At 48.6% G+C, this 17,327-nt stretch overlaps 1 protein-coding gene across 3 annotated transcripts; it reads right to left on the bottom strand.

The window, feature by feature from the left end:
- Positions 1 to 2,325: 2,325 nt before the first annotated feature.
- On the bottom strand, positions 2,326 to 16,591 carry tlx3b (T cell leukemia homeobox 3b). 3 transcript variants are annotated; one of them, XR_011191174.1, is made up of 5 exons: positions 15,432 to 16,591; positions 8,613 to 8,850; positions 5,498 to 5,686; positions 4,102 to 4,548; positions 2,453 to 2,541 (listed from the first exon to the last, which is right to left on the bottom strand). XR_011191174.1 is itself a non-coding variant. In XM_069196071.1 (3 exons), the coding sequence occupies exons 1-3, from the start codon at positions 15,889 to 15,891 to the stop codon at positions 2,331 to 2,333; spliced, it is 909 nt and encodes a 302-aa protein (XP_069052172.1). In that variant the 5' UTR covers positions 15,892 to 16,576; the 3' UTR covers positions 2,326 to 2,330. The 3 variants fall into 3 exon arrangements, 2 of the variants coding, with proteins under 2 accessions (XP_069052172.1, XP_069052173.1); XM_069196071.1 differs by lacking the exons at positions 4,102 to 4,548; positions 5,498 to 5,686 and having other exon boundaries at positions 2,326 to 2,541; positions 15,432 to 16,576; XM_069196072.1 differs by lacking the exons at positions 2,453 to 2,541; positions 4,102 to 4,548 and having other exon boundaries at positions 5,395 to 5,686; positions 15,432 to 16,590.
- Positions 16,592 to 17,327: the final 736 nt, after the last annotated feature.

The following is a 17,327-nucleotide window of genomic DNA, read 5'->3' as shown; positions in this document are numbered from 1 at the left end:
TCAGGGCTGGAGGCAGATATTAGTTCGAGATTATCTGGTTTTCATTCATGTTCTGCATCATTAATTATCTGGTAATTAATTGGCGTTATTGGTCAACATTCTGATTTGCTCCACCTGTTCAGAGATGATGCTGAGATACAGTATCTACGAGCCCTCTGTCGTATCAAAGCCCAATATCCCCCCCCCACAAACACAATCAGAGCCCCACGATGCACAGGTCACTGGCATATGACTCCTGGAGCACCCTTCAAATGTCCAGGGTGGATCCACCCCTGCGGTTGGACAGTTTCGTCATACTGCAGCAGTCTTGAATCCAGGCAGTTTTGTGATCCACAGTGCCCCCTAGTGTCCACGTCAGGCACGTCTCTCGCCGAGCTCCCAGCAGCTCCCTTGTCACTGTGGGCCCTACCCAGGGAGAAAAGCTGTGACTCGGGGGGCCGATCTGCTCCATGGTTACAATGCCACCCTCTGCAGGACAGAGGAGGGGGGCAGCTGGATGTAGGCTCCTGGTTTGGACTGCTGCCCCTTCCCCAGCATGAGTGCTTCTGGAAGTCCACATGGTACCACATGGCCCAGCAGGGCGGCGCTATGGGTCCCTCTCTCAGCAATGCAGCTGGAGGAGGATGCTCGGGTATCCCCGTTTCTGTTGCTTTTTTTAGGGGTGAGTTCATGCATTCAGATATCTTCTTAATATCTTTTTAGTTTCTAAAACAGTTTTCCTTTCCTCTCTTTCTTTCAGAGAAAGAGGAGCACAAAGAGAGAACAGTGTGTTTTCGATAGGATAGAGGTGTGTCATAGGACAGAGGTGTGTCAGTCAGTGTGCCGGTCAGTGTGCCAGTCAGTGCGCTGGTCAGTGTGTCAGTCAGTGTGTGAGGCAGTGCAGTGGTCAGTGTGCCAGTCAGTGCGCTGGTCAGTGTGTCAGTCAGTGTGTGAGGCAGTGCAGTGGTCAGTGTGTGAGGCAGTGTGTGAGGCAGTGCACTGGTCAGTGTGTCAGTCAGTGCGCTGGTCAGAGTGTCAGTCAGTGCGCTGGTCAGTGTGTCAGTCTCTGTACCAGTCAGTGCGCTGGTCAGTGTGTCAGTCAGTGTGCTGGTCAGAGTGTCAGTCAGTGCGCTGGTCAGTGTGTCAGTCTCTGTACCAGTCAGTGCACTGGTCAGTGTGTCAGTCAGTGTGCTGGTCAGTGTGTCAGTCTCTGTACCAGTCAGTGCACTGGTCAGTGTGTCAGTCAGTGTGCTGGTCAGTGTGTCAGTCAGTGCGCTGGTCAGTGTGTCAGTCAGTGTGCTGGTCAGAGTGTCAGTCAGTGCGCTGGTCAGTGTGTCAGTCTCTGTACCAGTCAGTGCACTGGTCAGTGTGTCAGTCAGTGTGCCAGTCAGTGCGCTGGTCAGTGTGTCAGTCTCTGTACCAGTCAGTGTGCTGGTCAGTGTGTCAGTCAGTGCGCTGGTCAGTGTGTCAGTCTCTGTACCAGTCAGTGCGGTGGTCAGTGTGTCAGTCAGTGTGTGAGGCAGTGCACTGGTCAGTGTGTCAGTCAGTGTGCTGGTCAGAGTGTCAGTCAGTGCACTGGTTAGAGTGTCAGTCAGTGTGTCAGTCAGTGTGCCAGTCAGTGCGCTGGTCAGTGTGTCAGTCTCTGTACCAGTCAGTGTGCTGGTCAGTGTGTCAGTCAGTGCGCTGGTCAGTGTGTCAGTCTCTGTACCAGTCAGTGCGCTGGTCAGTGTGTCAGTCAGTGTGTGAGGCAGTGCACTGGTCAGTGTGTCAGTCAGTGTGCTGGTCAGAGTGTCAGTCAGTGCACTGGTTAGAGTGTCAGTCAGTGTGCTGGTCAGTGTGTCAGTCTCTGTGCCAGTCAGTGTGCTGGTCAGTGTGTCAGTCAGTGCACTGGTCAGTGTGTCAGTCAGTGTGCTGGTCAGAGTGTCAGTCAGTGCGCTGGTCAGTGTGTCAGTCAGTGCGCTGGTCAGTGTGTCGGTCAGTGTGTCAGTCAGTGCGCTGGTCAGTGTGTCGGTCAGTGCGCTGGTCAGTGTGCTGGTCAGTGTGTCAGTCAGTGCGCTGGTCAGTGTGTCAGTCTCTGTACCAGTCAGTGCACTGGTCAGTGTGTCAGTCTCTGTGCCAGTCAGTGTGCTGGTCAGTGTGTCAGTCTCTGTGCCAGTCAGCGTGCTGGTCAGTGTGTCAGTCTCTGTGCCAGTCAGCGTGCTGGTCAGTGTGTCGGTCAGTGCGCTGGTCAGTGCGCTGGTCAGTGTGCTGGTCAGTGTGTCAGTCAGTGCGCTGGTCAGTGTGTCGGTCAGTGCGCTGGTCAGTGTGTCAGTCAGTGTGCTGGTCAGTGTGTCAGTGGTCAGGGTCCGTTCTCACACTAGCGAGGTGACAGGTTGCAGTTTGCCCCCCTCCTCTGCCCAGGGCTGCAGGTTCTGCAGGGCGAAGAGGGAGGAGTTGTGGATGCAGAGCGGGTCGGGCGGCAGCGAATCGCCCAGGGACTTCTGGAAGGCATCATGCTGCAGCTGGATCATCAGCCGATTGGCCTGCTGACGCTCCGCCTCCCTCTCCTCCGCTGTCTGTCGCCTGGGAGACAGAACACAGACACGCAGGTCAGAGAGACACACAGGTCAGACAGACACAGACACTCAGGTCAGAGAGACAGACAGGTCAGACAGACACAGACACTCAGGTCAGACAGACAGACAGGTCAGACAGACACAGACACTCAGGTCAGAGAGACAGACAGGTCAGACAGACACAGACACTCAGGTCAGAGAGACCGACAGGTCAGACACACAGGTCAGAGAGACACACAGGTCAGACACACACAGACACTCAGGTCAGAGAGACAGACAGGTCAGACACACAGGTCAGAGAGACACACAGGTCAGACACACACAGACACTCAGGTCAGAGAGACAGACAGGTCAGACACACAGGTCAGAGAGACACTCAGGTCAGAGAGACCAACAGGTCACACACACAGGTCAGAGAGACAGACAGGTCAGACACACACAAGTAAGAGAGACAGACAGGTCAGACACACACACAAGTAAGAGAGACAGACAGGTCAGACACACACACAAGTAAGAGAGACAGACAGGTCAGACACACAGGTCAGAGAGACAGACAAACACACACACAGAGGTCAGTCAGATAGTATCCACCTGATGAAGCGCCACACAAGTTTTGTGATAAAACAAACCAACAAGCTGAGAATTAAAACCCAAATTAAAGAAACAAAATCTCCAACACACAAGTGCAAGAAATAATATGAGCTTTTCAACTCCTGGCGATCGACTTCATGTGCCGCTCATTAGACTTTGTATAGCGCCTACTCAAAAGAGCACACATCACACGAGTCCGACTGAAAATGACATTGTCGTGTTGTTCACGGGTCAGAGGAGCTGCGTGAGATCGCAGATCAGAACTTCTAAAAAAACGGCTCAATAACAGTTTTAGAATGCTTTCTTTTGCCAGATTACTGTTTTTAATTAATTTAACTGGATTCGCTTATTTCTCTTCGTTTTTCACTTAAATCCGTCCAATTCTTCATCCTTTGACATACAAGATGATAACAGCTATTGCTGGTATTGGTCTAATGTGGGGATGGGGTCTCGGCTGAGCGCCCAGTTCGTATGAGCGGAATTTTTCCACGAATGCACATGTCTGACCTGACTTTAGCTGCCACGCGTGCCAGTTGATTCACGGGTGTATTCATTCTCACACCCCACGCGCCACGGAGCCCCCCTGTGAGCGCGGAGCCCTTGACCACCTCGCGCACACAGGATATGGTCGTTTTTGTCTCCTTAATCCTCTCAGCGCGTGTGTTGTTTCCACGCGGCGTTAACCCGTACCGGAGACGAATGCTGCCTGCTTGAACACACGGACTCCCAGCGGGGAAACCAGGCGCGTCGCTCATGTCTGCGTGTCCGGCCCTGTACGCGATTCTGTCACGGTGCCACAGTTGTCTCAGCCACACCGACAGATAATGGCGGAAGATTATGGTTGAACTATAATCTTCCGCTATGATCTGTTGCCAAAGCGAATACAATTAACAACATCAACTGCACAATACAGGCATGTAGTTGGACAGTTACAACACATCAAACACAGAAGAGCAGTATTGAGAGACGGGCTCACTGTCTGTCCTCAGGCTGTGACAGGAGATCACACGCTGGGCTGCAGCTCTCTTGAGTTTCCTCTCCCAGTAGGATCGGAAGCTGTTCTGGTTCTGGCAGAAATTCTGGGATTAGATTCGCTATTTTAGGGAATACTGTTTGTCTCATCCCAGAGTATTTCTCACAGTGCCGCAGAAAGTGTATCTCTGTCTCTGCTTCTCTCTCGCATTATCTGCCCATGTCTTCCTCTCTCTAGCCCTCTGTCTCAATATCTCCCGCTTTCTCCTCTCTCCCGTTATCCGCCCGTTCCTCCCCCTGTCTCTCTTTCCCGAGTCAGTCCCGGGCAGTCCAGCCGGCTGCCGGGTTTCACCTCCGGAAGGGGCGCGCTGCAGTCCGCGCTCCCGCCAGCTCCGCGTGAGCGCGCACCAATTCATCCTTAACGGGGGCGTCTTTCTTCATTTATCACGACCTGAAAGGCGTCAATTATTGATGGCGGGTTATTGACGTTATATTATGGAGCAGATAGAGGCGAGAGATACACATCGTTAATATTTCATGGTGTCTTTAGTTTTAGTTTAGATTTCGTTATCGTAAGACAATAGGTGATATTAATAATATATCTATAACAACCGAGTGAAAAGCAGCGAGGTCTACCAGATTCTGTTTTTCGTCCCCCCCAGTCTCTCCCACTCTGAGCCGAGGGTAAATTACCGAGGGCGACGCGACACCGGTTCGTTTGCATTGCTCTCTCTTTCAGTTCCAGTGTCATCAGTTCTGTACTTGGAATATTCTCCGACACATATTACCACAGCACACTGCCAAGTATTACAGGTTATAGCTCTACAATCCATCTGTCTGTCGGTACATCTGCCTGTGTCTGCGTATCTATCACATCTACCTCTCTGCCTGTCTGTCTACCTGTCTATGGGTCTGTCCAGATATCCCTGTACATATATCTCTTTTTACAGATATACATGCCTGTATATATAGCGCTATATCTCTGTATATATAGTGATACGTCTGAATATAGTTCTAAATCTCTGTATATATGGTGCTATATTTCTATTTACATATAGTGATACGTCTCTATATATACCGATATATTTCTTTGTACATATAGTGATGCATGTCTGTATATATAGCGCAATATCTCTGAATATATAGTGATATTTCCCATACAAAGTGATGCATGTCTGTATATATAGCGCTGTACATATAGTGATATTTCCCATACATAGTGACACACGTCTGTATATATAGCGCAATATCTCTGTATATAGTGATATATAGTATATAGTGATGCATGCCTGTATTTCGCTCAGTTCGCCTCAGCCAGTGACCTCTGGGCTTACTAGCGAGCCCCCCAGTGATATATCTCGGCAGCTGTTGCCGCGCAGCGCCTAATAACGCAGGGTCACCTGCTAGGCGGGTGCGAGGGCAGCCGACCCTCCATCACGGCCATCTGGCGCAGGTGAGAGCCGGCACAGCCCGGGGCCGTTCCCTCCTCCCCCCTCCCCGAGCTGCCGGCAGCTGGAGCGCCGCCCCTCCCCCCGGGCACGCTGGCTGGGCCCGGACCTTCAGCCCCGAGAATCCGCGCTGCGTTCCGGCTATAATAACAGTAATGACACCACTGACACAGACCTGTCGGAATAGAACCTGTAAGAGTGAATTTAAATCACAATGAATACCGTGCGCAGCGGAGCGCCGGTGTCCTTGTGCCTCACCGAGCTCAGCTGTGTCCGCCTCTTCCCTGATGTCTACAACGGGGTTCACAGGTGTGACGTGTGACTGCACGAGCGCCACAGCCCGCGCTCGAGCACTACCCACGTGGGTCTCGCGTGCGCCGCGAGTTCAGATTTTCCCACTTCCGCAGAAAACATCAGAGCAAGAGCCGACAGCTGCACACCGCGAGCGAAATAAGTTCGTTTACAATATTAACAACGAACACAATAATCCATTAATAATGCGCCTGAGCCGGTGAGTTGTGTGTATGTGGGAGAGCGCATCCTGAAAAAAAGACACTTTCCTCTGCACCACGCCTGGGTCATCACTATTGGATCTGCAGCTATATTGGAGCACTGTTACTGCTACAACTACCAACACAATTCAGAGTAACAGACAAGACTTCCACTGTATAACTGTCTGATCCACTCCAGGCTTTACAGTGCTGTCAGTCTCACTCCCAGTGCACAGCAGTCTGATCCACTCCAGGCTTTACAGTGCTGTCAGTCACACTCCCAGTGCACAGCAGTCTGATCCACTCCAGGCTTTACAGTGCTGTCAGTCACACTCCCAGTGCACAGCAGCCTGATCCACTCCAGGCTTTACAGTGCTGTCAGTCACACTCCCAGTGCACAGCAGCCTGATCCACTCCAGGCTTTACAGTGCTGTCAGTCTCACTCCCAGTGCACAGCAGTCTGGTCCACTCCAGGCTTTACAGTGCTGTCAGTCACACTCCCAGTGCACAGCAGTCTGATCCACTCCAGGCTTTACAGTGCTGTCAGTCACACTCCCAGTGCACAGCAGTCTGATCCACTCCAGGCTTTACAGTGCTGTCAATCCAATTCCCAGTGCAGAGCAGTCTGATCCACTACAGGCTTTACAACCACCTGTAATGGTTTACAAAACCCTAAAGTGGAATTCTGGTTTGTTTCAGTTTATAAGTGTTATTACTGAAAGCAGACATCCTAAGCAGCAAACAGTGGTGAGAGCAGGAATGATAGCAGCAGTGCCAGCAGTTGTGATAAGAGACGCTGCAGTAGTGGAAAATACAGTATGGTAGTAGCATTACTCATAGTATTTGAAGTAATAGAGGCCGGAATAACAGTAGTAATAACAGTGACAATTAGCAGGATGATTATCAGTAATAACTGCGGTAGGTACTGTAATAACAGCAGAAGCACCATTACGAGTATTGCTAGTACTAACAGTGGCAGTACCGAGTACATTATCAGCATCAGTATTATTAGTAGTAACTGTGATGGTAGTGAGTATATTATGATCAGCATTAGTGGTATTATTATTAGTTACTGTGGTGACAGGTACAGTATTAACAGCAAGAGCAGTACTGGAGGTATTAGTAATAGTAACAGTATTAAAAGGGTAGCAGCACTATCATTATTATTATTATTTTGTCTGTGTCTTAAGTTCGTAAACTAACGTTTTTAATTATTCTCAGTAACAGCACTAGCAGTATTAATAGTAGTAACAGTATTGATAACGGTACCAGCACTAATAGTATAGTTACAGTATTTATAACCAGTAGCGTTCCTAGAATACTTGTAACAGTTATATTAGCAGTAACATAACACTTGTAATATAATTATCAGCAGTAGCATTGCAGTATTAGAAGTAGCAACATTATTAATATCAATAGTAGCACTGGCAATATTATTAGTAGTAACAGTATTAATACCAGTAGCAGCACTGGAAGTATTAGTAGTAGCAACAGTATTAATAGCGGTAGCAGCACTAGCAGTATTAGTAGAAGTAACAATATTAACAGCTGTAAGAACACATGCAGTATTAGTACGGTAATGTTGGCAGCAGGTAGAGTATTAGCAATTCCAGAATTTGCAGTAACAGTAGCAGTAATGTTGGCAGAATAAGTAGCAGTAACAGTGGTGGCAGGAACTGTATTAGTAATAGCAGTAGTAGCAGTATAGTAGCAGTAACAGTGGCAATAGGACTGTAATTATAACTGTTGGCAGCAGTCACAGTATTAGTAGTACCAGCAGTAGCAATATTAGCAGTGGTAACTGTGGTGGCAGGAACAGTATTAGCAGCACTAACAGTGGCAGCAGAAACAGTATTAGTGATTCCAGCAGTAGCAGTATGAGCAGCAGTAACGGTGGTGGCAGGAACAGTATTAGTGATTCCAGCAGTAGCAGTATGAGCAGCAGTAACGGTGGTGGCAGGAACAGTATTAGTGATACCAGCAGTAGCAGTATTAGCAGCAGTAACGGTGGCGGCATTAATAGTATTAGTGATACCAGCAGTAGCAGCATTAACAGACCAGCAGTAGCAGTATTAGCAGCAGTAACAGTGGCGGCATTAATAGTATTAGCAGCAGTAACTGTGGCGACAGGAACGGTATTAGTGATACCAGCAGTACCAGTATAAACAGACCAGCAGTAGCAGTATTAGCAGCAGTAACGGTGGCGGCAGGAACAGTATTAGTGATTCCAGCAGTAGTAGTATTAGCAGGAGCAGTATTAGTGAAACCAGCAGTAGCAGTATTAACAGCAGTAAAGGTGGCGGCAGGAGCAGTATTAGTGATTCCAGCAGTAGCAGTATTAGCAGGAGCAGTATTAGTGAAACCAGCAGTAGCAGTATTAACAGCAGTAACGGTGGCGGCAGGAGCAGTATTAGTGATAACAGCAGCAGCAGTATTAACAGACCAGCAGTAACAGTGGCATCAGGTACAGTATTACTGGCAATACCATCATGTTCATGTGCACAACCTCTCAGCCCTGCGGCCCCATCCCCTTCCTCCCCTCACCCCCGGCCGGCAGCGTCCCAGCGGGCCGGTACCTCCACTTGGTCCTGCGGTTCTGGAACCAGGTCTTGACCTGGGCGTCGGTCATCTTCAGGGTCTTGGCCAGCGCGGCCCGCTCGGCGCTTGCCAGGTACTTCTGCCGGTGGAAGCGCTTCTCCAGCTCGCAGATCTGCACCCGCGAGAAGGACGTGCGCGGCTTCTTGCGCTTGGGCGGCGTGCGGTTCTGGTACGGGTGCCCGATCCGCCGGGACACCGTGAAGGGCGTCAGCGCAGCTGGGGGGGACAGGCAGAGAGCAGGGGTCGGGTTAGAGGGGGGCAGCAGTCCTAATCCCTCCGACCGGTTCTCGAACCTCGGCAACAAAATAAATTGACGTTACAGGGGAAAAAAAATGACACATTTCGAATTTAGCACAGAATCGTGAGCTTTGTGAAAGTACTGTAAGTCGCTTTGTTGTCGCCAACCCTCATTTGAGTTCCTACGGATTGCAATGGGATGCTGCCCTTCCTGCTCACTAGTCCCTGTAAGAACTAATGTCGTGGGATGTAGGGCCATATAAATACAGGCTGTGCCGCAGACGTGTTCCAATGTGATTGGCATGCAGAGTTAACAAGTAAATTGTATTTGTTGGCAAAACTGTCTAGAAGTCCAGAGCACTATTTCTATTGGATTCAAAGAGATATATTCCCAAGCCTGCTGGTTTACAATGGAAACTCGTCACCGGAAGTTTTGTTGCCCCGTTCTGAATCGCAGAACAAGGTGCTGCGCATACCTGGAAATGTTGTCTATTTTGTGATAGTTGGAGGTTTTACACGTTACTGTGTTACATTTTACTTTCATTGCGGTTTGAAATGCGCTCATCAATGCTGAGTCTTTCTAACCCTGAAATATAAAAATAGCACTGCAGTTCCCCTTTAAGACTATACAGCGCCTTACAAGCTGCCTGCAGGGAGGAGCCCCAGCTCTTCAGCACCTATAGCTTGTGTTCGTCCCAGGACTGGGAACTGTGGGTGTGTGGGATGGTTTTATATAGCGCCTTTCCTGCAGTGGGCACCCCAGAGCACAGTGCCTCCCCGTGCCTCACATACCCCTGACAGGAGCCCTGCGTCTGCTCTTCTCAGAATAGGGTGAGTGACACAGGCCTGAGGCTACGCCAAGCACAGCAGAGACAACAGCCTGCCCTGCTAGGGGGCGCCAGTGAGCCAGTGGGAGATTGGGGACATGTTGGACTGTTGGATCTGCTCTGGCTTGGAGCAGAGAGACCCCTTCAGCTGTACTGACACAGCTCTGCCACACTGGCGCCACCCACTTCCCCTGGGCCCATGGGTGAGTGTGTGGGGTATCTGGTGTGGGGGATGGGTGAGTGTGTGGGGTATCTGGTGTGGGGTGGGAGAGTGAGTGGGGTTGAATATCTACCTGTGGGCTGTAGGGCTTGTGGTCAGCTCAGGGCTGGCAGAATGGCTGTGCTGTGGCCAGATGGATGGTCATTTCTTCAGCTGGTCATTCACAGGAGGAGAGGGAGCCCCACTGCGGGTCAGCAGTGTCCAGCCAGACCCTGACCTCACTGTGCCCAGCAGGTGGACACCAGAGGTCACACAGTGTACCTGTCCACCTGCCCTAGGACATATCCTTCTAACCTGCAGCCCAGCTCTGCGAGTCTGTGCCAGATCGTCAGCACCTGTGCTATATGACAACAATACTTTGTGTGCCCCTGGTTACTGGCCTCTGTGAATAACTGCCCTCTGCTCAGGCGTTCGCCTCTATCCAAAATACTCTCCGCTCTCTGACACCTAACCGGCGTTCTTAGCGATATTACCCACAATCCACATTGCAATCCTGAGGTCTGCCGTCTGTCTTGAGTCCTGTCCACGTTGAGTGACTGTCACATAATCCCACCGTGTTCAGATTAATAATAATAATAATAATAATAATAATAATAATAATACTCTTGCGCAAAATGCAAATTTTACAGCTGTTATTGTTACACAAATAATATACGTTCGTTAATATACTTAACATATCTTAAATATTAATATCTGTATTATGCTATTTAGTATTAATAATAATAACCATAACAACACTAATAATAATAATAGACTGGGTATTTGTCAGACATCTTTTCACTACGCGGCGTGTCGGGCTATTCCGCTGTTATACTATTTTACTGATCCAACCTGTGTGCTAAATTACTTACTTTTTAAAAAACTGTAATAATTGTAAAAGAACAGAAATAGATTTTGGAACGTCAGTGTAACTACGTGGTATATAAGCGGCGCGGGACGGAATTTCTAGGAAAAGGATTTCTTGAGGTTTGAAACGGGAAAGCGGAACCGATGACGTTGAATATATGTGTGTGTTTTAACCCGGCTGAGATGAAGCAGCTGTCAGTGTAAACTCTCCCGCTCTCAAAAAAGCGAATTGAATTATGTTTAATACAATCCGTGTTCACGCGGGGGACGAGACGCCTAGTGGCACAATTACAGGGCACGGCGCGCTGTTGCAGGAGAAACCTGAGAACATTATGAGCATGAAATCGCATTATTTCGGTTTTAGTCCTTTTTTTTTTTTACAGAAAAGGGATTTAAAAAAAAATGTCAGTCGGTGGTCAAACAGGAAACGAATTCGGGATTCCGGAGTAACGGTACCCGGGTCCCGTGGGCCGTGTTCGTACCCGAGAGCGGGTCGGAACATCTGTAGAACACGGGAGAACCGGACTCCAGCGCATCCCGCTGTGCGAAACGCCGGTTTTCGGGACGGAACTGATCCGATATAACCTCTCTCCCGGACTGCCGATCCATTTCTCCCTTCATCTGTACTTATTAAAAGAAATACTCAGGCCGAAAACGAAATTTGTGCGGCGTTCGTTTTTGTGCAGCGCGCAAGATTAAAATGCTTCACAGATGACTGTTATCTAGCCGAGAGGAGTCCCGCTCTGTCCATAGCGGTCTTTCTTGTGGTGTCTGAACGGTCACATTTCGACGCTGTAATTGTACTTATTCGATAGGATTCCCACTGTTTTTTTTCTCGTTCGTAGAAATGTGATTTGAAAGGCCTGAATCGTGAGTTGTACTTCATTATATAACTGATTTCAATAACTAGACTGTTTCAAAACCCATCGCATGTCGCACTTCTGCTCTTAATTTTCGTTGTCCTTTTTTGCAGGAAGGGAATTCTCCAAATTTCTCTAAAATTCTCCTCATTCTCTCTAAAAAAACATTTATAAAAACGATATAATATATTACATAATAAAGTAATTGATCATAGGTAGCTATTTCAATTTAAAAGTGAATCTTTCAGTTTAAGAAGATGCAAGAATTGATCGATTTGAGCAAAAACAGTCGCGCGAGTCGCATCCATCGGCGGTTGGCGGGTTTTGGCACGAGGACCCCGAGTTTTGTTCTCGCGCACACGCTGATTTCTTCGAGTCAATGTCGAGTACAAATTATACCAAATCGTCCAGAGTACAAAATGTAAAAAAAAAAACATACAGAAAACAAATTTTAACAATCTACAAATTAATGTACAGAGTATTATAAAATACGAGCATACGAGAAATTATTTTTTTTTATTATTCATTTAATATTTAGAATTATTCGCTGGCGTTTCTAGGTATAATAATATATGTACCTATATCTATGTACTCGAAATAACGGAGCAAATATTATACCGAAACACAAACAACCGAACTGTCTGAAAGGCGCCCGTGTGTTAACTGAAACTGAAATAATTTTTGAGCCGCTTCGAGGCTACAGGCACTGAGAGACAAGCCGCCGCGAGCGCCCGGGGCTCTGGGACCCTGCACGGGGTTAATTCGGGCGGATTGAGTTACAGCAGACAGCCGCTGTTGTGAGTGAAAATCCGCGTATTTGTCACCGAGCAGCGCTTCCGACAGGAGCGTGGCGGCTGCTCGTGCAGCTGCGAGACCCTCGCGCCCTGCACGCGCCAGCCCCCAGAGCCCCTGGCCCCGCGCCGCGAGAGCAACCGGGGACGACACCACCCCTGAAACTCAAATTCAACACTGCAGGTCTAACAAGAAAGACTCGGGTCGAAAGTAACAGCTACGGGGACACCAACTGACTAAAATCAATTTTCAGAGTAGCCCGCTGAGTCCAGGAAATTCGGTTCCGCAGAGCTGCGGTGCTCCACGCGCAGGTTCCGCGCGTCGGTCGCCCTGGGGCGCGAGGGCAGCGCGTGGCCCGGGTTCGGGGGTGAAGCGGGTCGTGTTGCGTGGCTGACAACAATGACACGGAGTCGGAACCAGGCAGAGTCGATTCTGCTTGTGAAGTAGAATATCTATAGGGCAGTTCATATTATTCCGACATAAACACAAAACAAAATATTTACAAATGCTATTTTAACTTTCGCAAAAAAAAGTTACTCCTTGTAGACCAAGGCTGTATTTATGTTTAATGTTTTATTTCTAAATATTTTTAGTTTATGTTTGTCTATGTTTGTTGTTTATTTGAAATAAACAGTATGCTAAATGCGTTCCGAAATCTGTGGAATTAAATATATTTTATAAGCATACTTTTATCTTAATACGTGTTTTTTGGGACAGTGTTACAGAGACAAAACTATTTCAAAACGGCAAGCGAACATACTGCGTAACCGGTGCTTCGGATTATGTGATTATTTGTAATAAATCACAACAACAATAATAAATAAAAAGTATTATTATTATAGTCTGGGTTTTCAGTTACACAGTAACATTTTAACATTATCATGTGTGTTATAAGAAAAAATAAACATTGTATATTACATAGAATCTGCTATGTTCTTTGATATTTGAATGTTTTATAAGAATTTCGATTAATTATTATTATTATTATTATTATTATTATTATAATTATTATTATTAAGAAATTCCGCCCAGCGGATGCTGTGTTGTGAGAGAGCTCGAGAGCAGAGCGAGCCGCCGGCCGCCCGGACTCCCAGGGCACAGCCTCGGCGCGTGAGCGCTCACGCATTCCGCGCGGACAGCAAAGAGACCCCAGCAACAACAACAACAACAACAACAACAACAACACAAACACCAATAATAATAATAATAATAATAATAATAATAATAATAATAATAATAATAATAATAGGAACATCTTGAACAAAATTTCTTTACAGCGGTTATTGTCACACAATATGTACTTACTTTAAAAAAATAAATATTTTGAAATAATACTCTTGCTCTCCTTTTATCAATAAACATTTCAAAACATGTTTTTTATTCAATTCGGCACATCTGTTTCAATTCATTTCATTCCGCCAGCATAACAGAATTAGAACGTTTAGGAGGAAACTTCGCGCTGACGCGACCATCCCATCACGAGCGAAATTTCAATTCGAGATGACAATTTTAAGAATAGAACAGTGATGTGTGGAATTCAATTTGATGGGCAAAACAAAATATTATTATTATTAATAATAACAATAATAAGGGTAATAATAATATCGATGTTATTATTATTATTATTATTATTATTATTATTATTATTATTAATAATAATAATAATCTCCGCACCCAATTCACTCTCATCGAAATTCTTTCTGTCGAGTGTGATGAACATGTCTAAGCGGACGGTCGCTCCCGGTGAAACGGGTTTGCTCGGGGACAGATTTGAAAAACCACCCCGAACCGAAAGGTGGGTGCTGGCGCCCGAGCGCCCAGGCGGGGTACCGGCGGGTTCCCCTGCAGCGGGGCGAGGGGGGCACGAGCGAGACTCCCGGGGAGGGATTGAGCGAAGGCGCGCGCGGCCGAACCCGGACCCAGGCGCCGAGAGGCCTCGAGACGAGACCGCAGACGGGCCCGCTGTGTAAAAATAAACACGCGGCCGTGTGCGGGAATAAAATACTCTACAAATATTTTCCGTTAAATAATTTTTATAATAAGGAGAAGAACCACCGAATATTGTGTGTGGGTTCAAAAGGCTTCAGTAATAGGGGGAAAGCGAGATTTAGACAGTGACCCGGCGGCTGTGAAGCCCAGACAGACTTTCTGCGGTTTCCAGCTTCGTCCGAGGGGCTTTTCAGGAAGACAGGGAATCGTTTCAGCGCGTCGAAGCGGTCGGTCGATTCGGCGCGTTTCTGTCCGAGTGTCTGCGGCGCTGCCACCTGCCCGCCGTCAGTGTGATGTCTCCCTCGGACCCTCGCCACCACCATCGTCCCCTCCTCGACTGCGACCCGAGAGCGTCTGGAGAGCTCCCGAGCCGGACCGGCCCTGCAGCGAGGGCTGCTGCTTCGAGCGGAGAATTTCGCCAAAAGGAAGTTTGGAGCGAGAAGTTTGGAGGAATAAAGTTGCTTTCGCTGTTTTTTTTTTCTCTCTCTCTCCCACTCCAACTCTCTCTGTCACTACTCGCTGACAAGCCTTTCTGGTCGTAATTAACGGCAGGACGAGGAATTAGAGATGTCTCCTCCGGCAAAATTGACAACAATTATCCGCAGCGCTCGGTGATTACACGCGCTCTTCCAGAGAGGAGAAACTGCGAAAAATCACACAGCTAACCTCTCCGAACGAAAAAAAAAAGACAACGAACCGACAACTATCTCGCCTGGAAACAAAGCTGTTATTTTCTTTAAATATAAACGAAAAAAAACGGCCATTTCGAATAAACGTCCCTGTCAGGGTTCCGACAGAGCTCGCGACAGAACCGGCGTCCGACCCGCGAGCCGCCCCTCGCGGTCCACCCGCTCGCGCGAGTCCGGGAAGAACTGGTCCTGCTTTCTCGCAAGAGTGCGCGTTAGTCTATTATTAATAATAATAATAATAATAATAATATCACCGCTCTGCTGGCCAGCCCTGCCCGAACAGGTGCTCACACGCTCGCCGCCCGGGTGGGTCAGGACGCGCCGCTCAGCCGCTCACCTGTGAACCTGTCCTTGGCGAACCGCCGGCTGCTCTCCATCCAGGGGAAGCTCAGGCTGCCGAAGCCGGGCACGGTGGGCAGGGCGCTGGCCATGGGCGGCGGCACGGCGCCGGGCAGGGGCCTGTGCGCGGGCACCCGGATCACCCCGCCGGGGGCCAGACTGAGGTTCACCCCGTACGAGCCGGACTCCTCGAAGGGCGCCGCCAGGCCCGGGAAGGCGGCGGGCAGCGAGGGGTACTGCGCCGCGGCGGAGGCGGCCCCGGCCGGGCTGCCCAGGTGGTAGCCGCCGCTGCCGGTCCCGCCGGTGCTGTCCGAGCCGCTGCGGGCGCCGTTCGGCGGGGGGCCCTCCGGGTCGGAGCCGCTGAGGATCTGGTCGATGCCGAAGCTGATGGGCTCGTGCTGGGCGGTCGCGGGAGCCTGGCTGGGCCCGCCGGCGCCGGGGTTGGGTGACTCGTCCATCCTGCCCGTCCCAGTGCTCCTGCCGGCAGCGGTCCGGCTCGGCTCGCCCCGCACACAGGGAACAGACAAGAGGAAGGGTGGGGGGGGAGGCACGGAAAATACAGGGGTGGGGTGGGTGGGGTGGGGTGCAGGGGGGAGGACGGGAAGGAAATCCAACTAAAAACTGGTGCGCGTGTCTCTCCGATCTCCCCACTGTCCTGCCGCAGCTCCTCCGCCTGGGCGAGAGGCTCACGCGTGCACAGGCTGAGCAGGTGAGCGCGCCGCCTCGTGTCACACCGGCCCGGGCACCCTCCTCCGCCAGACCGCGCGGTCCATCGAGCCTCGGCCGGGATGCGCGAGTGAAAGTTTAGCAGGGCTGAGCGGGGCTGGCGGGCAGCTCTGTTTTACACCCACCTCGGCCCCGCGCCTCCTTGCTGCCCGGCCCGCCCTCCCATTGGCCCGGCCCAGCAAGCCCCTGCCCTCCCATTGGCTGGCGCGTTAACAATGACTGGCGAAACCGAACCGAGCTTAGGGAGCGTTCCAAAGTGACATCATTTTTAAGAAAGCGCACAATAGGTCAAATTCATTAAGCGTCGGGATATCCTAGCCTTGGACAAGAAGCAATATATATGTTATGATCGCTGTTTTATTAGAGACATCAATTACCCTTAGTGAAAACCACACCCCCCTTCCCCTGATACTGGGACTAATATACCAATGCTATCACTGGCACCTATAATTAAATTATTAACAACATTCTTGTACTGATACCTACAATAATAATAATAATAATAATAATAATAATAATAATAATAATACGTTTAGGGAGGAATGTATAAATGTATTAATGTATTTTATTGTTGCGCTAAATTGTTTTTTAAAACAGCTCAATAAACGACAAAAAAACGAACAGGCATCAAGAAAAATAGAGGCTGTTTCTGTAGGTCTGGACAGTGTTTTTATTACGTGTGTGTGGTCTTATCTCCTGTGAGAAGAAATGCTGGTGAACGGAGGAACAACGAAATAACGGGATCAGAGTCAGTTATTCCGGGGGAGACGTATTTCGGCTTCGTAATCTTTTATCAATTCATATTGGGCTTAGCGCAATTTATTTTCACTGTCAGCATTAATGTAACAAACCAAAACTCTTACATAGACGCGTAAAATATGGACCTCCCTACAATGCATTTAAAGAGTCTTTCATACATTGCTATGAATAATAGAATAATAATACGGATCTCAGTACTAAAAATAATAACACTACAGTAATAGTAATAGTTTGTCATAATAAGCCAGCTTTTTATAATATTAACAATTAAAACAAAAAACGGTTGTATTAGGAATAAACAAATAAAACGACAAGAACAGTAGCGTCAGGCTTTCGATGATTTCGTGTGCTGTATAATAACACCAGTAATAATAATTAACGAACAAACAACAAATACAATTAAAATTAT

This window comes from Lepisosteus oculatus, chromosome 11 (assembly GCF_040954835.1).
Source record: "Lepisosteus oculatus isolate fLepOcu1 chromosome 11, fLepOcu1.hap2, whole genome shotgun sequence".
NCBI lineage: Eukaryota > Metazoa > Chordata > Actinopteri > Semionotiformes > Lepisosteidae > Lepisosteus > Lepisosteus oculatus.
The sequence above is the reverse complement of the archived record's forward strand: the minus strand, read 5'-3'. Positions and strand labels throughout refer to the sequence as shown.